General features: G+C 48.8%; 1 protein-coding gene across 1 annotated transcript; it reads left to right on the forward strand.

Moving 5' to 3' along the window:
• The first annotated feature begins 7,646 nt into the window (after window positions 1-7,646).
• Window positions 7,647-20,177, forward strand: LOC143331949 (general transcription factor II-I repeat domain-containing protein 2B-like). Its single transcript, XM_076749119.1, has 4 exons — window positions 7,647-11,346; window positions 16,690-16,698; window positions 19,561-20,042; window positions 20,171-20,177. Exons 1-4 carry the CDS (start codon window positions 10,138-10,140, stop codon window positions 20,175-20,177), a joined length of 1,707 nt encoding a protein of 568 aa, XP_076605234.1. The 5' UTR covers window positions 7,647-10,137.
• Window positions 20,178-23,338: the final 3,161 nt, after the last annotated feature.

Genomic DNA, 23,338 nt, shown 5'->3' on the forward strand with positions numbered 1-23,338 from the left:
ACAGCAGATTCTGGAAAGTCCATCTTAAATTGCTGTTGCCACAGTTCATCCAAATTTACAATGGACACACGGTTCACAGTTACTGGCTGCTCACAGCACTGTCCTTATAGCGTAGGGTCCATTATGCTCACTGTGGATGAATTCCAGCGGATCCATGGCTCGTGGATGGCCGTGTTCCAATCAGCAACTCAATTCCAGCCTCAATCTGTGGTAAGGAGATGTGTTTTAAATATGGCCACCTTGTCAGATCCTTATTTGTGGGTATGTTTGCTTTGTGGACTGGCATTGACAACTGAGTGTACGCTTTTGGCAACTCAATGAAGCTGTCATTTTCAAGTGCCACCACCTCCAACTCTGGCACGATGTAGCTACTGACCATCTTCTCCTGCCCCATGGTCCTGAGAAGAATGTTGGCTCTCTTCCCGGACAAATTGAGCTTCTGCTTCAGACTCTCAGTACAGAACACTGCAGTACTTCCCTGGTGCAAAAAGGCATATGTGAGAATGATTTTATTGCCCTTCTTCGCCTTTACTTGGGCTTGCAATCCATCTCACCAGCCCCTGTAAGCCCACTGGAAACCAAAGTGCCGTCCACTGTAACCTGGACGCTTGTCTCAGCCAGTTCTGCAGTTGCCACACTGTCCTTATGGAGCACAGTCGGGTGGTTTTGGCCACACTTGGAGCAGGAAATCTTCCTTTGGCAATTTTTGCTAATGTGTCCTATACACAGGCAGCGAAAACAAGCACCATTTTCCTTCATGAAGTCGATTTTCTCTTTGTGTGCCATTTTTTCCAACCACGCACACACGTCCAATGTGTGTCCTCCAGTGCAGCAGGGACAGATCTTCTTGGCTGGTGGTTTTATGTCCTTGGCTTTGTTCACGGGTTGGGCTGTTCTCTCCACGTGATTCATTGTGGTAGTGAAGCTGGTTCCTCTGATGCTGGAGCGAGGGTGAGGTTTGTGTTTCATTTGTTTGGTTGATATAGCAGTGTCCTGAATGTTTCCAAACACAGGGTCTGTCAAGATTTTCACCTGTTTTTCAACAAAGTTGGCAGTGTCCATAAACTTTGCTCTTCTGTTGTACCTTTCCTGCAGGTCACGTACGTGGCACCTCCAGTGGTCTCGGAGTTTGTAGGGCAGTTTTTTGATGATGTCCAACATGTTTGTGGGTGTGTCCAGATCATTTAAATACTGCACATCCTCCATAGCATTGCAGCATCCATGCAGAAAGAGGCTGTACTCCTGAAGGGTCCTCACATCATCTGTTTTAATAGTGGGCCATGACAAAGCTCTCTCCATGTATGCTGCTGCCACCTTTTGCTCATTGCCATAGTGCTCTTTCAATAGAGCCTTTGCCTTCACATATCCTCTGTCCGACTCAATGTGCTGACAGCTCCTCACCAGCTCTTTTGCATGCCCTTTGGTGTACTGTTCAAGGAAATGGATTCTGTCACAGTTGTTATTGGTGTTTCGCTCAACTCCACTTTCAAAAGCTTTAATAAACGAATGGTATTTGAGTGGGTTACCATTTTAGTTACCCATTTTTTAGTTTAACTGGTAGTGATGGGACAAATTCAGTGGCATTGACATTAAGTTGTTGTTTTGAGCGTGTCCCTTCATAGTATGAGTTCATCCCATCTGAAACCTTTGAGTTTGATTTACTGCCAACACTGCTTTGTGATTTTATAACACTTAATTTTGCCATTTCCTCAGGGATTTCATTCTCCAGTAAAAGCTGTTCTCTTCTTTTGCGTAGCTTTAACTCCTCTTCATCCAATGCATGTTTTTCCATTAATGCCTTTTGTTTTGCTGTCAAAATTGCAAGATTTGTTTCCGTTTTTAAGCAAGCAGATGAGCGTGAGGCTGAGGACGAGGAATGATGTGAGCGTGATCTCTTGGTTGTATTTGAGATGCTGTCACAGGGCTGAAGTTCATCCTGAGGATCTTGTACAGTGGAAACAGATACTGGAGGGTCAGCAGCAGACAAATCCTTGCTTTTTTCGACAGGAACTTGTACTACATGGTTTATTTCCTTTGGTGGTTGTTCAGAAGTATTTGTCTGAAATGGTGATTTATTTGAGTTTTCATGTAGATTTTCCTGTATGCATTTTTCCATTTGTTCTTTGAATGCATCAATGTAATCCATAATGCTAGGAAACCACTCAGTTTGTTTTTTGTATTCATCATCAGGGAGTAGTGGCAGTAATTCATTGTGCAGGTTGGTGGCCTTTTTACACAGTGCATTCAAGTTGTTCAGTTGTGAGGGGATTTCAGTTGCATTTTCTTTTGATCTCATGTGCGCTTTTATTTGCGGAATAAGCGCTTTGATTTTATTAACGGCACTTTTGCGCTCATGCTGGTGTTGTGTGTACGAACACACTGAGACCAGAGGAAGGCGAACTCACAGCGATGGCGACACAGAGAACACAGGGCACAGGCTGGTAGAAACAACAAAGGTTTATTAACAAAAGGTGTCCACAAAAACGGGCAAACAAAAGGCGAAAGCACAAAAACACTCTGCACTGTCCAACAAAGGGTGTCCACCAAAACGGGAAAAAACAAAAGGCGAGAGCAAAAACTAGCTCTCATCAGACTGAGCTCCAACTCCTCTCACAACCGAGGCTGGGCTGGGCTGAGAACTTATCCACATGGCAAAGGCTCCTGGAAGAAAAGAAGACAGAATACAGGTCAGCGTGGACCAAACAGGCACAGGGGATCAGATGACTGGCAGAGGAACGGCAGAGTACTACTGAGACGATCTGACGAATACTGGAGGAAAGAGCCGGGGTTAAATACAGCTGCCGATTAGGTGGTGATGAGATGATGATTTGCAGGTGTGAGAGGAGGCGGGCAGGAGGAGCTTGGCTGGCAGGTGTAGCCTCACCGCACAGACCTAGACAGACAAGGGAAGAGAGACAAGACCACAAGGGGGCAAGGAAAACGCAGGGAAAACACAGGGAAAAAGGGGAAGACAGAGCCCTGCCTGACTGTACCCCCCCCTCAATGAGCGCCTCCTTGCACGACGACAGAACGTGTCCGGTGAAAATCCCAGACCATCTGAGCGTCCAGAATGAAGGACCAAGGAATCCAAGACCGCTCTTCCGGGCCGTATCCCTCCCAGTCCACCAGATATTGGTGGCCGCGCCCTCGGCGGCGCACATCCAGGATGCGGCGGACAGTGTAGATGGGCTGACCATCCACGATTCGGGTGGGGGGCCGGGAGCTTGCGGGTGAGCACAGGTGACTGGAGGAGACTGGCTTGATTTGTGAGATGTGAAACACTGGATGTACTCGCAGGGAGGGAGGGAGGAGCAACCTAATGGCGGACGGGTTGACAATGCTGCCAATCTCGAATGGGCCGAGGAATTTGGGTGACATTTTCTTACACATGGACTTAAGGGGAATATTTTTGGAGTAAAGCCAAACTCTCTGACCTGCGGTGTATGACGGAGAAATCCTCCTGTGGCGATCAGCGATGCGCTTGTTGGTCTCCACCGTACAGGCGAGAGCCGCTCTGGTCTGCGCTCTGACTGCCCGTTAGTCTGTGGGTGAAAACCGGAGGAGAGGCTGATGGAGGCTCCCAACGCCCTGCAGAACTCCTTCCACCTTCCACTCCCCAGAGATGAACTGGGGCCCCCTGTCAGAGAGGGCGACATGGAGAGTTAATAGCTCCGCCGTTTCTTTGGCTGAGGGGAGCTTGGGCAGAGCAATAAAGTGAACGGACATAGAGAAACGGTCAACACAGGTGAGAATGACGGTGTTACCGGCAGAGGGAGGTAGACCGTTGACGAAGTCCAGGGCGATGTGCGACCAGGGGTGCGGTCTGAGGAGACCCGCCAGGGCCTGGTGGGAGCTTTTATTTTGTGCACAGACAGAGCAGGCTGACACATACTCCTGGACATCCTTCTCCAGCCCAGGCCACCAGAAACTTTGTTTGAGTAGTGTTGTTGTGCGAACAGTACCTGGATGGCAGGCGAAGCGGGACGCGTGACCCCAGTCCAGGACCCGGGAGCGAACTGTCGGAGGGACGAACATCCGGTCTGGTCAGGATCGGGGTGGTCCTTTAAGGCTTCCCGCACCACGGATTCAATCTCCCAGGTCAGGGAGCCCACCACACGCGAGGCTGGGAGGATGGTAGCAGGCGGAGAGCTGGACTCGGGACCGGCGAACTGGTGAGAGAGCACGTTGGGCTTCACATTCCGGGAGCCAGGTCTGTAAGACAGGGTGAAGTTAAAATGACTAAAAAATAACGACCACCGGGCCTGGCGGGAATTCAGCCTTTTGGCCGCTTGAATATAAGCCAGGTTTTTGTGGTTGGTCCAAACGGTGAATGGCACCTCAGATCCCTCCAGCCAGTGTCCCCACTCCTCGAGCGCCAGCTTGCCGGCTAGGAGCTCCCTGTCCCCGACATCATAATTCTTCTCCGCAGGGGAGAGTTTTTTTGAAAAGAAGGCGCATGGATGGAGTTTCTGGTTGGGAGTGGATCTTTGTGAGAGGACGGCCCCCACCCCCGTGTCGGAGGTGTCCACCTCCACCACGAATGGCTTGGACGGGTCCGGATGAACGAGGACAGGGGTGGAGGCGAAGAGGTCCTTAAGACGCTGGAAGGCGGACTGGGCCTCGGGAGACCAGGAGAACTGCAGAGAAGGAGAAGTCAGTTTGGTTAGGGGAGCCACCACCTTACTGTAATCCTTAATGAAATGCCGGTAAAAGTTGGCAAACCCCAGGAACCGCTGTAGCTGTTTACGATCGGTGGGAGGGGGCCACTCAACCACCGCCTTGGTCTTGTCGGGGTCGGTCCGGAGTTGTCCTCTCTCCACGACGAACCCCAGAAAAGACAGTGAAGTAATGTGGAACTCACATTTTTCTGCCTGAACGAACAGCCTGTTCTCTAGGAGACGTTGGAGCACTGACCTGCCGTGTACTTCATGTTCCTCCTGGTTCTGGGAGAAGATGAGGATGTCATCCAGATATACGAAGACGAAGCGGCTGATGAAGTCACGGAGCACATCGTTGACCAGAGCCTGGAAAACTGCCGGCGTGTTTGTGAGGCCGAATGGCATCACCAGGTATTCGTAGTGGCCGAGGGGTGTGTTAAATGCGGTTTTCCATTCATCACCCTCGTGGATGCACACCAGATGATATGCGTTGCGTAGATCCAGCTTGGAGAAGATGTTAGCTCCCTGCAGAGGCTCGAAAGCAGAGGAGATTAATGGCAAAGGGTATTTATTTTTAATGGTTATGTTGTTCAATCCCCGATCGGCGAAGCGATTTGTCCTTCTTAGTGACAAAGAAAAAACCAGCACCCACCGGAGAGGAGGAGGGACGGATGATCCCAGCTGCTAGGGAGTCTGAAATATACACCTGCATCGCATCTCATTCTGGGCGTGAGAGATTATACAGACGACCAGATGGCAGGGGTGCGCCTGGCAGCAGGTCAATAGCGCAGTCGTAAGGGTGGTGGGGGGGTAGTGAGACCGCTCGATCTTTGTCGAACACCATTGCCAGGTCGTGGTAGACCGCAGGGACGTGGGAGAGGTCCTCCACCCCAGGATCTTCCCGCTGGACCAGTTTATTTGAGGATTATGTTTACTCAACCAGGGGTGTCCAAGTACCAGCAGGGGGTCAGAGGAAGGCAGGATACAGAACCTGATGAGCTCGGAGTGGTTGCCGGAGGCAACCAAAGTCACGGGGGTGTTTTGCTGAGTGATCTCTGCCAAGAAAGTGCCGTTTAAGGCTCTAGCGGTGAGTACGGGGGAGAGCGGTTCAACCGGTATGTGGAGACTAGCCACCAGCTCTGAACCGATGAAGTTGTCTTCTGCCCCGGGATCCACCAGAGCGTTCAGACTCTTCGATTCATCATTGTGGCGAATCGTTACAGTGAGGGCTAATCTACCCTGGAGCCTGGAGGAGGAAATATGACTCACCAGTAGCTCCGGTCTTACTGGTTAGTCCGGTCTTTTGGCCAGACCGTGGGTGTGTACCGGCTGGCCACAGTAGAGGCACTCTCCAGCTCGGATCCGGCGCCACCTCTCCTCCACAGTCAGGCGCGTTCTTCCCAGCTGCATGGGTTCAGGAGGAGGCGGGGCTGATGCGTCCGTGGTGACAGCAGGCCAGTTGGTAACACACATCTGGCAACTTCAGTACTCAGTGAGCTGCTCAACGCCTTAAGAAAGACCCCCCGCAGCGCCCTCTCTTCCCAACGGGCGTGTTTGGCAGCTATCCAGAAGTCCACCGAGAAGTCCACCACACTTCTGGTGCCTTGGTGGAGGGAGAGGAGTCTCTCCGCGCCCTCCTCTTCGTACTCGGGAGGATCAAAAACAGAGCGAAAATGGATTAAAAATTCCTCACATGTGAGTTGATCAATGGGATTGCTTGAGTGGAAAGCCTCAGCCCAGTCTAGTGCCCACCCCCGTAGCCTAGTGAAAATATATCTGATGCGACTAATGTCTGAACTGAAGGTGTGAAATCTCTGTGCAAACATCATTTCACACTGGAGGATGAAACTTTGTGTCTGACCGAGTTCCCCGTGAACGGCTCTGGGTCCGTCACACATGAGTCGGGGCTGCGAGGAGGGTCCTGCGAGGTGGCTGCGACCGCGGCCGGTGGCGTAACCGGACCAGCAGGAAGAGAGGCTGAGGGATTAACAGAGTCATTTAAAGGGAGCAGACGAGCCAGGCTGTTGTTTAGTGATCTCACCTGCTCGCTGAGTGTCCTATTCTGCTCAAGGAGAGCAGTTAGTGCTTGACCGTGTTGTCCCAGGAGATTCCTGTGGTAAGCCAGAGCACGCTGCATGGCGGGTTGGTCCATCTCTGGGCCATCTGAGTTCTGCATGGTCAGATCGTACTGTTGTGTGTACGAACACACTGAGACCGGAGGAAGGCGAACTCACAGTGATGGCTACAGAGAGAACACAGGGTAGGCTGGTAGAAACAACAGAAGGTTTATTAACCAAAGGTGTCCACAAGCACGGGCAAACAAAAGGTGAGAGCACAAAAACACTCTGACTTGTCTAACAAAGGGTGTTCACAAAAATGGGAAAACAAAAGGCGAGAGCTCTGATCCAACTGAGCTCCAACTCCTCTCACAACCGAGGCTGGGCTGGGCTAAGGGCTTATCCACAGGGCAAAGACCACAAGGGGGCAAGAAAAACGCATGGAAAACACAAGGAAAAGAGGAAGACAGAGCCCTGCCTGACATGTGGATAATTCTGCTAAAGTAAAAGGCAGATGGGAATCTGACTTGGGTACAATAGAGCCTGGGGACTGGGATGCCCTGTGTGGCCAGCCCTCTAAGGTCCTGGTGTCTAACGTTGCCTGGGAGAGGCAGTTCAAGATTTTGCATAGGCTATATCACTCCTGAAGCCAGACGCAGAATGAATCCAACTCTGTCAGAACTTTGTACTGAATGTCAATCTGTTGTTGGATCATTTATTCATTGTTTGTGGACCTGTCCTCATGTTCAGCAGACCCTTTTTATTTTACTGGACCTGGGATCTCTTTCACGACTACCTGGGTACCATTGCACCTCGTAGGATGAGGTCAGGGCTTATAGACCTTGTCCTTCGTTTTTATTTAATTATTCTTATTTCTTCTTCTTCTTCTTCTTCTTCTTCTTATTATTATTATTATTATTATTTTAATTCACTTATCTATCTTGTTTGGCTTATCTCTGTCAGGTTTAAATGCCTGTATTTTTACATCACTACTATTGCTATACTTTGTATTGTCCCTTTGTGCACATGCTTTGCAAAAAAGTTAAATAAAAATATGTTTGGAAAAAAAAAAAGGAAGCACTGTGTCTGTCTCTTCTGGTGGGCACCTGTGGTTACTGTTGTTTTAATAGTTCACCATCTTTACTGAGCTTCAGTGTGGCAACTTTAACTAACTCCTTGATAGGTGATTGTTGATCAGGCTGGGTCCCTTGAGAAAGAGAAGAGGTGTGGATCCCTAACTGGGACAGAGACATCCTCTGGATGCCTTAGGTGATGTGAAGCAGAGGGTCTGGTGAGGCTTTCTGCCTGTGCGCTTATCTGTGCATTCTTGTTTTGGTACAGCATGCCAAGTGCATGACACAGGTTGGTGCCAAACAGTCTGCAACCAGTGATGTTTGGGTATACTCCATCAAGCCTAAAGCATTCTTTACAGTCCCAAAATATGTTGAAGTTGTCAATAAACCTTATTCCATGATTGAGGCATTCCGACGTCAGCCATGTATTCAGGGAAAGGAGTCTGCTGAAAGATTTGATGCTTTTCCCCACGGTTGGAATGGGAGCCCATATGAATACATGATTTACTTGACAATTGATCAGTTTCTCCAATAGCAGCCATAAGTCTTTTTTCAGGACCCTCAAAGTCAATTTTCCTTCGCAGAATGTCAAAAGATCCAACATGAACAATAATGTTCTGATTACTTGGATGTGCAAGGAGGATGCCTGGCACCAGCTCTGTTATCTCTCTGACAAATATGTCATGTGTACATGCCTGGTTATACAGTCCCCAATCAGAATAGTGTCTGGCTTATGAGATGTGGGTTTACTTGTATTTCTCTCTGGCCATTGGCTTGTCAGATGCAGAGTTGGTAACATTTCTCCTGGCTGTGGGTCTCGCAGTGGTCTTGGGGCTGTTTCTTGGGTTTCAGCCAGCCTTACTGCTTGTGGTGTGAGCAACATAGTTATTATTATCACACCATTTGTCATTCAGAGTCAGTGGTTTGTACCTGTTTTGTGGAGAGAGTTCAATGGTGGAGTGAGCATTGGTGCCCTTAATTTCTTGCTGGATGTGTGGTGGACAACGTCAGACCAAGCCCTGGCGGGAGTGGATGCTCTCAGTCTGGTGCCTGTGTTGTGCCAATAAGAAGCGTCATTAGGGGAGGCTAATTCGTGACCCTCAACAGCTGATCCAGTGGCATTAGGACATGTCCATGGCAGCGTGTCAGTGAAATCTGTTTCTGGATGCTCCACAGCTGAAGTAATCCCATGTATAAAGGTCTGTCCATTTCCAGTGACAGAAAAGAGGCTGCTCTTTGATGCAGCGTTTCCGTCTTTTCAAGCTGTGCAATTCTCTCTGTCAATCGAATCAGTCGCTCAGAGTCTGTGCAGCTTACAGATTTACCATATTCTCTCTGTCCTGATCCCAGGTTTCCAGTCACAGACACAGCAAAAAGACTTGCACAGTACTGAGAAATAAAAAAAAAAGCAATTACAACTATGGTGGCAGCCTTCAGTTTCTTTCATTAATCTAAGTCTCTGTCATGTATAAGCATCCAGGATCCTCTAAAACTTTTGGCTGAGAAAAGCAAGGAAATCAGCAAAAGTGTAATAACCATTTCTATGGTTTCTGTGTTTGAAAATAAATCAGTACCTACTGAGGGCAGGAGGTGTGAATTATGTCTCTAATAGTAGGAATTTTATCATTAAAGAAACACATGAAGTCATTATTACTGAGGGCTGGGGAATATATGTTTCAACTGAATTCTGACTGTCAGCCTGGCTACAGTGCTGAAGAGAAACCTGAGATATGAGTGATAGGTAAGTAATCAGTGATAGGCTGCTCTAGCACTGCAGAGAGCTTCCCTGTATGTTTTAAAACTGTCTTGCCAGGTGAAACAGGTGAAACCAGGTGAAACAGGTGCCGGTGAAACCAGTCTGTCAAGCTCCTGAAGTTTGCGGACGACACCACCCTCATCGGACTCATCTCTGATGGCGACGAGTCCGCCTACAGGTGGGAGGTTGACCATCTGGTGACCTGGTGCAACCAGTACCTGGAGCTCAATGCTCTAAAGACAGTGGAGATGGTTGTGGACAACAGGAAGAACTCAGCCTCACCTGCCCCCATCACCCTCTGTGACTCTACTATTAACACTGTAGAGCACATGTGTCAAACTCAAGGCCCGCGGGCCAAATGTGGCCCGCCATGTCATTTTATGTAGCCCGCGAGAGCTTAAAAGTTTTGAGTGTCTAAAAATAAATATCAAAAAATAAATTAAGAACGTGCTTCGACCAAAAACTACATTTCCCACAATGCCTTTCGACTACGATAGCCGCGAAGTGACGGTCTACTGCCTACCGCCACTACACGGCAGTGTTTCCACATCCATGCCAACGAGTGGAATTGAGACATAAATAATGATCCCAAAATGTCCAGAAAGAGAAAAGTTGACGCAGACGGAAGACTGTTTCAAGAAAGATGGGAAGGCGAATACTTGTTTGTGCTTCAAGGAGAAAGACCGGTATGTCTTTTGTGTTACGAGGCGGTGTCGGTTGTCAAAGAGTACAATCTGCGTCGGCATTTTGACACCAAACACGGAGCTAAGTACGCTAAAGCTAGCCTTCAAGAAAAGCAACAAATTGCCCAAGAATTAAAAGTCAAACTGCGGTTGCAGCAGAGTTTGTTCACGAAATCCACAGCCAAAAACGAGGCCGCAGTGAAAGCTAGCTTCATTGTGGCTGAAGAAATCGCCCACGCTTCCCAGTCTTTTTCAGAGGGAGCGTTTTTGAAGCAGTGCATGCTGAAGGTCTGTGAGCAGGTGTGCCCTGACCAGTTACAGACTTTTAAAAATGCCAGTTTATCAAGAAACACCATCGCGGACCGAGTGAAGGAACTAGCAGAAAATCTTAAAACACAGCTGGCCGAAGAGACACGCACCTACACAGCTTTTTCATTAGCTGTTGATGAAAGCACAGATAACACGGACACAGCGCAGTTTTCAATTTTTATTAGAGGCGTAAAGTCGGACCTCTCTATCACTGAGGAGCTGTTGGATGTGGCTGCAATGCATGGGACCACGACGGGACAGAACATTTTTGATGCGGTGGAGAAGTCCGTAAGTAAAAATGCATTGCCTTGGGAAAACTTGGTGGGATTAACTACAGACGGTGCACTGGCAATGTGTGGAGGAAAAGTGGGCTTGGTTGGACTAATGAAGGGGAAAATGCAAAAAATGAACTGTCACACACCTCTGATAACGTATCATTGCATTATCCATCAAGAAGCTTTGTGTGGGAAGGTGCTGGGGATGGAGGACATTGTGACCACAGTCATGAAAACAGTGAACTTCATTCGGGCGCGTGGCCTGAATCACCGTCAGTTCCAGCAGTTTTTGCTGGAGATGGGCTCAGAACACGGGGATGTGCCGTACCATACAGAAGTGCGGTGGCTGAGTAGGAGCAAAGTCCTCAAGCGATTTTTTGAGCTCAGGGAAGACATTGCTCTTTTTATGCAGAGTAAAGGAAAACTCATGTCTGAACTATCAGATCCAAAGTGGCTGTGTGACTTTGCTGTGTTGTGTGACATAACCGACCATCTCGCCCAGCTGAATCAGAAGCTGCAGGGACGCAAACAAGTTGTGGCAATGCAACGAGGGTTATACTTTACTTAAGTTAATTATAAATGTCCGACAACGCCACCTAGGGGCATTTCACCCCCAGGAAAGATGCTAATACTGACCACAGGTCACACAGGTCCGATAGACACCAGAAACTGACGTGATTCCACACGAGGATGTACAAATAGAAATTTATTAATAACAACTTTTTAATAAAAAAAAGAAAAAGGGCACAGGGCTGAGGGCTCACCAGGCAGAGATGACTAGCTGAGGGGGAAAGGGAAGGGTCCTGACACTGCACACCACACGTGAGAAAAAAAAGAAACACACACTATTAATGGACACCCAAGTGCACGGTTACAAGGAGTGAAGGGACCACCACCACGGGGGGGGGGGGGGGGGGGGGGTCAGTCAGTCCCTCGCCACACGTCCCAACAGCGCCTGCCCAATAAACAGAGAAAAAAAATAATTAAGAACATATATTAAGGGATAACTAAATAACCCAAATCCCAAAACCTACTTAACAATAACTAATGATAAAACGAACTGCAAACCATAAGCACCATACAAAAATAAGAGCATGTACAAATAGGGACAACTAAATTGATAAGGCTTAAAAATAATAAATAAAAAAACCCCCAAAAACCAGACAAAAGGAAAAAAAAGAACTAATTCTAACAATAACAATAATAAAAAAAATAAAACAACTGCAAGCGAGCAGTAACAAAAGCGCAGCGACAGAACAGCAGTAGTGCAGCGGCCGTTCCAGAGGTGGAGGCACTTCGACAGGACAGGTGCAGCCTCCCAGGTAGCAGGCGAGGTAGCCGTGAAGAGACCCAGCTTAACACTGCAAGCAGAAACCAGAGTCAGAGTCCTGCGCGGCTCCGCGTAAGGGACGCCAGACAGAAACGCATCAGCCTACCTCAGGAATCCAATGCAGTGCGTGAATTATTACGCACAGCTCCGCGCCACAAGCGCACTCCCAGCCCCCCACCTCCGGCAAGAATACGGCCGATTCCACTAAAAAAAGCAGGAGAAGCACATCAGACACGCCACTACTACGACTCCAAGACGCCGCAGTGGCCTTGAAACATACCTGACGAATGAATAGGAAGGAGGAAGCTCAGCGACCAGCGTCTTAAGACAGCCATGTGGATCCACCGAGCCACGCCAAACAATGCTCCCGCATACAACCCAGCTCCAGCAACAGAGAACAACGCACATCTGAGGCGCGTGGCCCTTCGGCTGATAAAGCTGGGCACAGCCCCGCCCCATAATCAAGGTGAAATTTCACCCAGCCTAGTGACATCCGATGGGTGGGGGAGTAAAGGAACAAGCCCACACAGCCATTCCTACTGATTTACTATATTAAAACCAACAAGTGGAGACGGACCATGCCGTCCCTACCACATCTACCCCCTCCTTTTTGCATCGTCGCCCCGACGATGGGCCTGAAGAAAGGGCCTGCAGAATCAACACCAAGGCCGGTGGAAGACAGACTGGGCACTCAACAGAGCCGTTGCTGGCCCAGCGACTTCACTGTCAGTGCGACCAACTGGCCGTGGCAGACGATGCAAGTTAGAGTGTTGGCCAGCGGTGGATCGGCCTGTCCGATGGACAGCAGGCTGACTAACACCATCCAGACCTGCTGGAGGTGACGAAGGAGCCAACAGGCAAGTACTTCCCTGCGCCAGAGGCGTAGCAAGAACAGGCGGGTCTCTCGGCGGAGTCACTGTAAGGGGCTCTGTAGACCCAGCGTTGCTAGTTGCTGGCACGGCCGCTGGCACAGAGACTTCAGGGACCAACACCCACAGGTCGTCATCACCTGAAGAGTCATCCTCCACCAGTACTGGTGGCAGCAGAGGGGCGGGAGGAGAAGCAGGAGGAAGACCAGCCAGGTGAGGCCCTACTCTGGCCTTCAACATGTCACGGTGCACATTGCGCACCTTTTCCAATTCATCCACGGGAGCAATGGTGTAAACTGCACCCTCGCCACGTGGTGCCCTCAACACCTGGTACACCACAGAACTCCAGATGTCACTGATTTTATGCCGACCCCTAACACCATGGTCTCTGAGAGCTGGCCCACTCGCAGTGGCTCCTCATGGATGCGCTGGTCATACCGCTCCTTGCGACGACCAGCCGCGACCAACAACCGATCATGAGCCCCCTCGAAGGCTACTCTGAGTCTCGCCTGATGCTCGGCCACCCAATCCTGTACTTTCCCAGGCACAGGATCCTGGACTCGACCCAGCAGGAAGTCGACCGGGAGCCTAGGTTCACGGCCAAACATTAGAAAGAAGGGAGACTCTCGTGTGACTTGATGAGGTGTGGAGTTGTAACAGAAGAGCACATGTGGGAGGCAAGAAGCCCAGTCTTGTTTCCGTGAAATTGGCAGGGTGCGCAGGAGGTTATGTAAGGTTCGGTTAAACCGCTCACATTGTCCATTTCCGGCCGGGTGGTACGGGGTAGTGCGGGACTTCTCTACCCCATACAAGCAACAGAGTTGCTGAATCAAGGCGCTCTCGAAACTGCGGCCCTGGTCCGAGTGGATGCGACTTGGTACACCAAACTTAAAGAACCATTCATTCAACAAAACCTGTGCAACCGTGGAAGCACGTTGGTCCCCAGTTGGGACAGCCACAGTGTATTTACTAAACACATCGGTCATTACCAAGATGTTTTCCCACCCATCTCTGGAGGGCTCCAACACGGTGAAATCAATGGCCACGATCTGGTTTGGCCTAGATGCAAGCAGGTGGCCCATGAAGCTGTGTGCGACGGGCCCAGAGTCCTTTGCGACCTGACAGCGCTCGCATTCTCTGACCCACTGCTTTATGTCTGAGTACATTCCCGGCCAGTAACAACGCTCTCGTACCAGTTCAGTAGTTCGCTCAATGCCTTGGTGACCGTGATCATGGTGGAGCTGTTTCAAAATGTCCTGTTTCAGGAGAGCCGGCAAGAGCAGCTGTAGGTTTTCCTCTCCCCCATCTGGGCGGAAAACTCTGCGGTAAAGCACACCATTTTTTTCCACCAGGCGATCCCACTGTCGCAACAGCGCCAAGGCTGGTTTTGAAAAGTGATGCCTCTCATCTGAGGTCGGCCGGGTCTGTCTCCCCCAACAGACCAGGACCTCTTTCAGGAGGGGGTCAGCCTCCTGTAGAGACCGAATGTCAGAGAGAGAGTGGGATGGAAGGGCAGACACCATGGACTGGGTCACTGGGGCCGCTGAGACTGGGGGAGCAGCTTGCTGAAGAAGTGCTGGAACTGATGTACCAGGCAGGGCCTGTTCGGCCTGATTAGAACCTGACACATGTTGCCGAGACAGAGCATCAGCATTTTTATTGTTGCTGCCAGATCGATACTTGATCTGGAAGTCAAAAGCAGCAAGTTGAGCCGCCCACCGGTGCTCTGTGGCTCCCAATTTAGCAGACTGGAGATGGTTGTTATCTGTGAAGATAACACACTTGTGTCCCAGCAGATACAGCAATACTTCTCTGTCATTGCCCACTTAAGGGCAAGAAATTCCAGTTTCATGGAACTGTAATTGGCCATATTACGCTCAGATGGCCGGAGGCCCCTGCTAGCATAAGCGATTGGCCTAACACTACCTTCCACCTCTTGGGACAAGACAGCTCCTAGGCCACAATGGCTAGCGTCAGTCTCCAGGATGAAAGGACGGGAGAAATCTGCATATGCCAGAATGGGGGCTGAAACCAGTTTTGCCTTTAAGGCCTCAAAGCTCTCCTCACACTGGGGCGTCCATGCAGAACCAAAATCCTGTTCCTGGCCTCGCTTGGACCGGCTGCCTGCCATTTTTGCCACCAACTTGTGCAGGGGGCCTGCCAGCTTGGCAAACCCTTCCACAAAACGCCTATAGTAGCTGGCAAACCCCAAGAAAGAGCGCAGCTCTGTAACCTGGCAGGGGCGCCGCCACCTGGCGACTGCCTCGATCTTGGCAGGGTCTGTGGAAACACCCCCCTCCGAGATGACATGCCCCAGGTACCTGACCTCTTTCTGGAAGAAAGCACACTTCTCCAGCTTGGCTTTTAAGCCCTCCTTCTGGAGTCGACTCAAAACGACTTCCAGGCGCTGCAGATGTTGGCCGATAGAGGAGGAAAACACAACAATGTCATCCAAGTAGAGAAGAAGGGACTGACACTGCTGGTCCCCAAACATCCTCTGCATCAGCCGTTGAAAGGTGCTTGGGGCGTTACACAGCCCAAATGGCATCCGGTTCCATTCAAAAAGACCAAAGGGCGTGCAAAAGGCCGTCTTAGGCTTGTCCTGCTCGGTCACGGGAACCTGGTTATAGCCGCTGGCCAAATCCAAGGTCGAGAACCAACAGGCACCAGACAGAGCATCGAGGCTCTCCTCAATACGAGGGAGGGGAAAAGCATCCTTCCTCGTCTTGTTGTTGAGAAGGCGATAGTCTACACACATGCGTAGACTGCCATCCTTCTTCCTGACCAACACAATGGGGGAGGCATAAGGGCTGCTGCTCTCCCTGATGACCTTAGCCTCCAGGAGCCGGTTAATGTGGGCCTTGGCTTCCTCGTACTCCACCGGCGGAATACGCCGGTATCGCTGTCGCACCGGAAGGTTGTCAAGCAATGGGATGTCATGTGAAATGAGATCAGTACAACCTAAGTCACTATCATCTGCAGAGAAGACGGAACTGTATTTCTGCAGTAGGCACCGCGCCTCAGCTTGGTCCTGTTCTGCCAGGGCAGACAGGTCTACCCCTTCTACCCCACTCTGCGCAGGACTGCCAGCCACCTGAGAGGAGACGGTAGCTGTGGCAGACTGCACCTCCGTGATTCCAGTGGGTAGACTCACAATTTGGGCACAACTGAGGGCACCCAGGTTGGTACGTGGGTAGAGGAGGACATCAGTTGTCCCTACATTGACCACGGGGATGTAGATAGTACCACGGGCAGCCTGGACAAGACAGGGAGAAGCAAGCAGCCCAGCTGGCAGCCCCGACTGAGGAGGCTCAAAAAGCACATCCTGACCAGAAAACTGCTCCGGGCAGGTGCTCGCAACAAACTGCATGACACCGCCAGGTATTCGTACTGCCCGAGGGCCTCGAACCCTGGTAGTACCAGAGAGATCTTTTGGGTGCCGGGTGGTGGCCTGATAACATTGTTGCAGGGCCTCAACGACTGAACCAGGGGCCTGAGTCACCACAGGTAAGTCAAAAAGAGCAGCCCCATGTGCCCCAAAAAGGTCACGATAACATCGGCGGATAACATTCATCCCCAAGATTCCAGCAACAGAAGATGCCTCACCTGGAGGGTCTCGTACCACCAATATGCCACAACCACGAAACACTTTGCCACACAGTGCCACATCTAGCTTGAGATAGCCGATGTATGGGATTGCTAACCCGTTCGCTGCCCGCAGTTGCAGCCAATGACAAGACTGGAGGCAATCAGTGCCCCAAGGTGCAAAATGCTCCAAAAAGAAGCTCTCGGTCACAGTCGACACCATGGATCCAGTGTCCACCAAGCATGGGACCATGACACCACCCATGGAGAGCTTAATGTGAGGGCAAGATGACATTAGTTTACCTATGGTCCTCTCCCTTGAGCCCATCGACTCCCCATCTGAGCTGTGGCTCGGCAACTCAGAGGGCTTTAGTTTTCCGGCTGGCACAAAGAAGAAGAGGGCCTAACCCCATTGGCAGCCAGACCAAGGGCAGAAGTTGCCCGAGCACGAGAAGGAGCCCGCTCTCCATCACATTCCCTGGCGAAGTGACCGGGCTGCTGACACCTTCGACATATTACTGGACCGAAGCGACTGGGACGGGGCTGTAAGGAGGAGGTCTGCAAAGATGCCACTGTCTGGGTGAGCTGGTGGAGCTGTTCCTGTTGGCGTTTCAAGAGCTCCTTCAACTCACCCAGTTCTGAGCTCTGTTGGCTGGCCGGGGTAGGTGGACCGGGACTGCTCTGTACCCCATACTGTAGACCGTACATCGCCGGGAGAGAATGGCTACGCTCCCTGGCGCCGCCTGGGCACCCCTCTCTTTCCCAACGAATTGCCTCAGCCCGCACTTCCAGCAAAGTGGCCTGAGGCTGACGACGGACCAACTGCTTCAGTTCCCTACGAAGAGCACTGTCAAGAACATGCTCTACAAATTGGTCGTGGAGTAGAACTGCCGCATTAAGAAGACCATCAGGTGCACGCTGCTGTACTTGGTCCATGAGGGCCATCAGAGCCAAGGAAAACTCCTGTAAGGTCTCCCCTTCCTGCTGCATCCGAGAGAAGAAGGCTTGCTGCAAGGTTATATATGACTGAGTGCAACCATACAAGTTGTTCAGGATAGCAAGAATCTGAGCAGGGTCTGTTTGCTCAGCACTTGTACGGAACTTAATCTCCTTTCTGGCTTCGCCCTCTAGATGATCAAACATAAAGAGGGCCTGATCGGAAGCTGTCAAATGGCGGGCACGCATACAAGCCTGTACTTCCTCTGCCCATTCAGCAACGCTGATGCCAGTCTTACCATTAAACACCGGACATCTGCGGTCCCTCTGTAACACCACCAACCGTTCTGTTACCATGGCGCTGGTAGCTGCTAATGGGGCCGTACTCACCGGAGCAGAAGAGGCTGGGGTGGCAACACTCGAGCCGGCTTGCGAGGCCTCCCTCTCCCGACAAAGCCGCTCATTATCTGCCTTCAGCTGCATGACAAGGTCTCGGAGCTGTTACAATTCCTCCTCCATGGCACCAGGGGACGGGCTGCACCGACACTCACCAGAAGCAAGAGTTAGAAACCTAACAGAGCTGATTAGGTCTACAACTACTGCTGTTCTGTCTCTAAAACTATCTACACACAAATAAAAAAACAAACTATCAACTAGCAATTAGCAAATACAGTGAAAAACACAGAAACAAAAGAAAGTGGAATACACGTCTGTCTTCAAGGTGTCCATCCTGCCGACAATGCCAAGAATGTGGCAATGCAACAAGGGTTATACTTTACTTAAGTTAATTATAAATGTCCGACAACGCCACCTAGGGGCATTTCACCCCCAGGAAAGATGCTAATACTGACCACAGGTCACACAGGTCCGATAGACACCAGAAACTGACGTGATTCCACACGAGGATGTACAAATAGAAATTTATTAATAACAACTTTTTAATAAAAAAAAGAAAAAGGGCACAGGGCTGAGGGCTCACCAGGCAGAGATGACTAGCTGAGGGGGAAAGGGAAGGGTCCTGACACTGCACACCACACGTGAGAAAAAAAAGAAACACACTATTAAAATGGACACCCAAGTGCATGGCTACAAGGAGTGAAGGGACCATCACCACGGGGGTGGGGGGGGTGGGGTGGAGTGGGGGGGTCAGTCAGTCCCTCGCCACACGTCCCAACAGCGCCTGCCCGATAAACAGAGAAAAAAAATAATTGACAAAGAACATATATTAAGGGATAACTAAACAACCCAAATCCCAAAACCTACTTAACAATAACTAATGATAAAACGAACTGCAAACCATAAGCACCATACAAAAATAAGAGCATGTACAAAAGCGCAGCGACAGAACAGCAGTAGTGCAGCGGCCGCTCCAGAGGTGGAGGCACTTCGACAGGACAGGTGCAGCCTCCCAGGTAGCAGGCGAGGTAGCCGTGAAGAGACCCAGCTTAACACTGCAAGCAGAAACCAGAGTCAGAGTCCTGCGCGGCTCCGCGTAAGGGACGCCAGACAGAAACGCATCAGCCTACCTCAGGAATCCAATGCAGTGCGTGAATTATTACGCACAGCTCCGCGCCACAAGCGCACTCCCAGCCCCCCACCTCCGGCAAGAATACGGCCGATTCCACTAAAAAAAGCAGGAGAAGCACATCAGACACGCCACTACTACGACTCCAAGACGCCGCAGTGGCCTTGAAACATACCTGACGAATAAATAGGAAGGAGGAAGCTCAGTGACCAGCGTCTTAAGACAGCCACGTGGATCCACCCAGCCACGCCAAACAATGCTCCCGCATACAACCCAGCTCCAGCAACAGAGAACAACGCACATCTGAGGCGCGTGGCCCTTCGGCAGATAAAGCTGGGCACAGCCCCGCCCCATAATCAAGGTGAAATTTCACCCAGCCTAGTGACATCCGATGGGTGGGGGAGTAAAGGAACAAGCCCACACAGCCATTCCTACTGATTTACTATATTAAAACCAACAAGTGGAGACGGACCATGCCGTCCCTACCACAAAGTCATCACGCAGATGTCCGACACGATCACGGCTTTTCAGCGTAAACTGGACTTATGGATGTGGCAAGTGAAACAGGACAATCTTGTCCACTTTCCTGTTTGTCAGAGCATGTCAGCCTCATTTCCCGAGACTTTTTCATGTGCTCAGTTGGCTACCAAACTGAACCGGTTAAAGACTGAGTTTGATCGGCGCTTCTCTGACTTCAGAGCACAACAGTCTGGCTTTGACATCTTTGCCAATCCTTTCATCACCGATGTCTGCACTGCACCCCAACACCTTCAGATGGAGCTAATTGAGCTTCAAAGCGACAGTGGCCTGAGAGCAAAGTTCCAGGATGCTGCAATCCAGGACTTTTACCGTCTGCTGCCCCCTGGTTTGATGGATGACAACCTCCATGCTGTTCTACAGATTGCCTCAGCACAGGACCTAAATCCAGACATTGACACACTGGCAACGGGAAAACGGTGTCAGACATCTGGTCAGAAAACACACAGGTAAGCATTTTTTTAAAAACTTAGTTAAAATATAATAAAATGTAATTCAACCAAGAAGAAGAACAGTTAAACTGTGTGCAATGTGTAATGATTGTGCTTGCATTTTGTTTTGTGTTTATCATTTTCAGAACATGATCAATCGATGGTAGAGAGAGAATCCACTTGGTGTGTTCAAGGACAGGCAGCATCTCCTCATCAAAGACTAACCTAAAAACTTGACCAATATAGTTGTGAACTGAGTCAACCTTTATTTTGGTATTTTTAGTTGATTACATATTATTTATGTGTAGCTGCTGTTGTAATTATTTAATGTTTGCAGGTCTTATGTGTGTATGCAGACAAATTGTTGTCATCAAACCATCAGTTGGATGCAAGGCTGTGTGCAGCCTTTTTTTGTAAAATGCTACATGTGTCATACATGTTCTTTGCAGCTCAGTTTTATGTTATTTTTCTTTATTCACTTGGACACTTTGATCCTTCATTAATGGAGTTATGTGGGTTTTCATAAGCTGACAAAATTTAGAAGGATTTGTGTTAGAGCAACAAGCAAACATATGTTTTCTATGCAACTGTAATTGTCACTTGAATAAGTTATAATAAATAATGAGTTATTTAACATTAAGGAGTAGTTACATTTATTTTACATTACATTCGATTACATTTAGTTACATTTATAAGTTACATCTGGCCCTTTGAGGACAGTCATTATGCTGATGTGGCCCTCGGTGAAAATGAGTTTGACACCCCTGAACTAGATGGTCAATTTGGGAGGGACTAAAGTTAGCATAGGAGTCTTCTGTTGTATTGAGACACGGAATTAAATTAAATGCTGGTGGGATCATATCCTTATATTTAGCTAAAGCACCCTCAGATAGGAATCTGGTGTAGGTATTTTTGCCTCATGGTGGGTAGTCTGGTAATATGAATTCAAAAGTTCTTCAATGATGATCTGATAAAAGAGGATTGATGTACACTCTGACGGAAGCCAACTGAGTTGAATAATGAGATAAACGCAGTAGTAAGGCTGTTATTATCAAAGTCAACATGAACATTAAAATCAGCTACAATAATTACTTTATCTGTTTTAAGGACTTAACCTGATAAAAACGCAAAGAACTGGAATAATTTGGAATAAGGACCAGGAGCAACAAATAAAACTGGTTGCACTGTTTTCCAGCTTTGATGTGAAAGACTAAGAACAAGGTTTTTGAATTAGTTATAACTGAGTTTAGGTTTAGGGTTGATTAACAGGCTTGAGTCAAAAAGGCTGCAACTCCACCTCCTCGGCCGCTGCCTTGAGGAATGTGAGTATTAATATGGCTCAGAGGAGTAGCTTCATTTAGGCTAACATACTCTTCATGACACAGCCAGGTTCCAGTCAGACAAAATAAATCAATATTATGGTCTGATATTAACTCATTTACTAGTACAGCTTTAGAAGACAGAGATCTGATGTTAAGGAGTCCACATTTGATTATCCTGTCTTGTGCTACTGCAGTGGTTGTTTTCATTTTTATTTGTTTTTTCTGTGTAACTCCTGTTTACTTTTGATTCTATTAGTTTACGTGGTTGGGGGACAGACATAGTCTCTATGGATGGGTAACTACTCTAATGGAAACACAGAGAAGCGTGTAGGACTGCAGCTCTGCCTCCTGGTCTAAACTGAGTTGTCACAGGTTTGGTTAGTTAAATCGGTCAGATTGCTAGAGATGAGAGCTGCTCCGTCCAAAGTGGGATGGATGCCATCTCTCCTAAGTAGACCGGGTCTTCCCCAGAAAGTCTGCCAATTATCTATGAAGCTCACATTGTTTGCTGGACACCACCTCCACAGCCAGTGATTGAATGATGACATGTGACTAAACATGTCATCATTGGTCAGATTTGGCAGGGGCCCAGAGAAAACAATGGAGTTTGACATTGTCTCTGCATATGTAAACACCAATTCCACATTCATTTTAGTTTGGTGTAATCGGGTGTCATTACCGCCAACATGAACAACAATATTACTGTGTTTACACTTATCCTCAGCCAGCAGTTTCAAATTTGATAATCAGCTCTGTGCCCCTGACCTCACAAGCGTGTTTTGACTCCTGGAAACCTCAGAGCTATTCTCCACCTGGATCTCCAGCCATAAGTCACCCAAACTCTCCCTGCTCATCTCTTTGATCTTCCTTTGTCTGCCATTCTTCATCCCCACCTGGATCAAGCTCCATTGAATTGTACATTTGAAACATTTGTACTGTTACTAATGACAGTCCAATTCTCTCTGTTATTTTCTTCACATCTCTCTGATTTTTTTCTCTTATCTCCTTATATTTAGGAAATGGAGACATTTGCATTGCATTCTTCATGACATGAATTTGATATTTATAAAATTGAGGACTACATGCAAAGTGTTCCATTTCTCCCCCCCCCCCCCCCGATTTTATTCTTATTAATACTGTTCTCATTAAACTGATTGAGAGTCAATAGCAATAATTGAGTGTAAAAGTTCTCTCATGACCTTGGAAAGGGTAGCTTGACAAAATGATCTTAACCTGTGGTCCACTTACTGTTTTTTTTTTTTTTTCTTATTCTCCAATATACATGATAATCACATAAGGTTCAACACAATGAGCAAGCCATCCATTGATAAAGACAGTGTTGATGTGGTTGGAAGATAATTAAAAAAAAAGCTTATCATTTCCCTATTCAGAAGAGGCTGGTGTTGACTTTGAAGACCCACTCTGCAATCCTCTGGTCTGTATGGTACTCATCCTCATTATGTTCCTTCAGCTTCTCCCGATGACCTTTGTCTTCAGAGCCCTCAGACAACTCATCGGAGCACAAATCTTTGTTGCCTTGTCTCACAGAGACTGGCATCATGTTTAGCCCTGACTGGCATCATCATACTGCTGTCACTGGTACCAAGACCGCCTGTAACGGGTAAGGTTTAGTAGACCCAAATGCAGAATCATGACAACACACATATTGCTATGTGGCGAGGGAGAGTAGGAAGAAGTGATTGATCAGAGTACTGTATGTATGCTTGTACACACTAACAGTTGCACGACAACGCCACCCCGGGAATTTCACCCAGGGAAATAGACACACAGGTCCGTTTCTACTGATGGGCAGAGACGTGGTTCCAAGGGTTAAAAAGGACAAGTTTATTAAATTGCATTTTTAAAAGCAAACCATTCATACAGGGAGGAAAAAGGGAGACCTGATCAGGAGCTGAGGCATCGGGGTGGGCGAGTGCTCGTGAAGGGGGAGTGAGCCAAACAAATACGAAAAAGTAATACCAACTTAAAACA

This window comes from Chaetodon auriga, chromosome 14 (genome assembly GCF_051107435.1).
Source record: "Chaetodon auriga isolate fChaAug3 chromosome 14, fChaAug3.hap1, whole genome shotgun sequence".
Lineage (NCBI taxonomy): Eukaryota > Metazoa > Chordata > Actinopteri > Chaetodontiformes > Chaetodontidae > Chaetodon > Chaetodon auriga.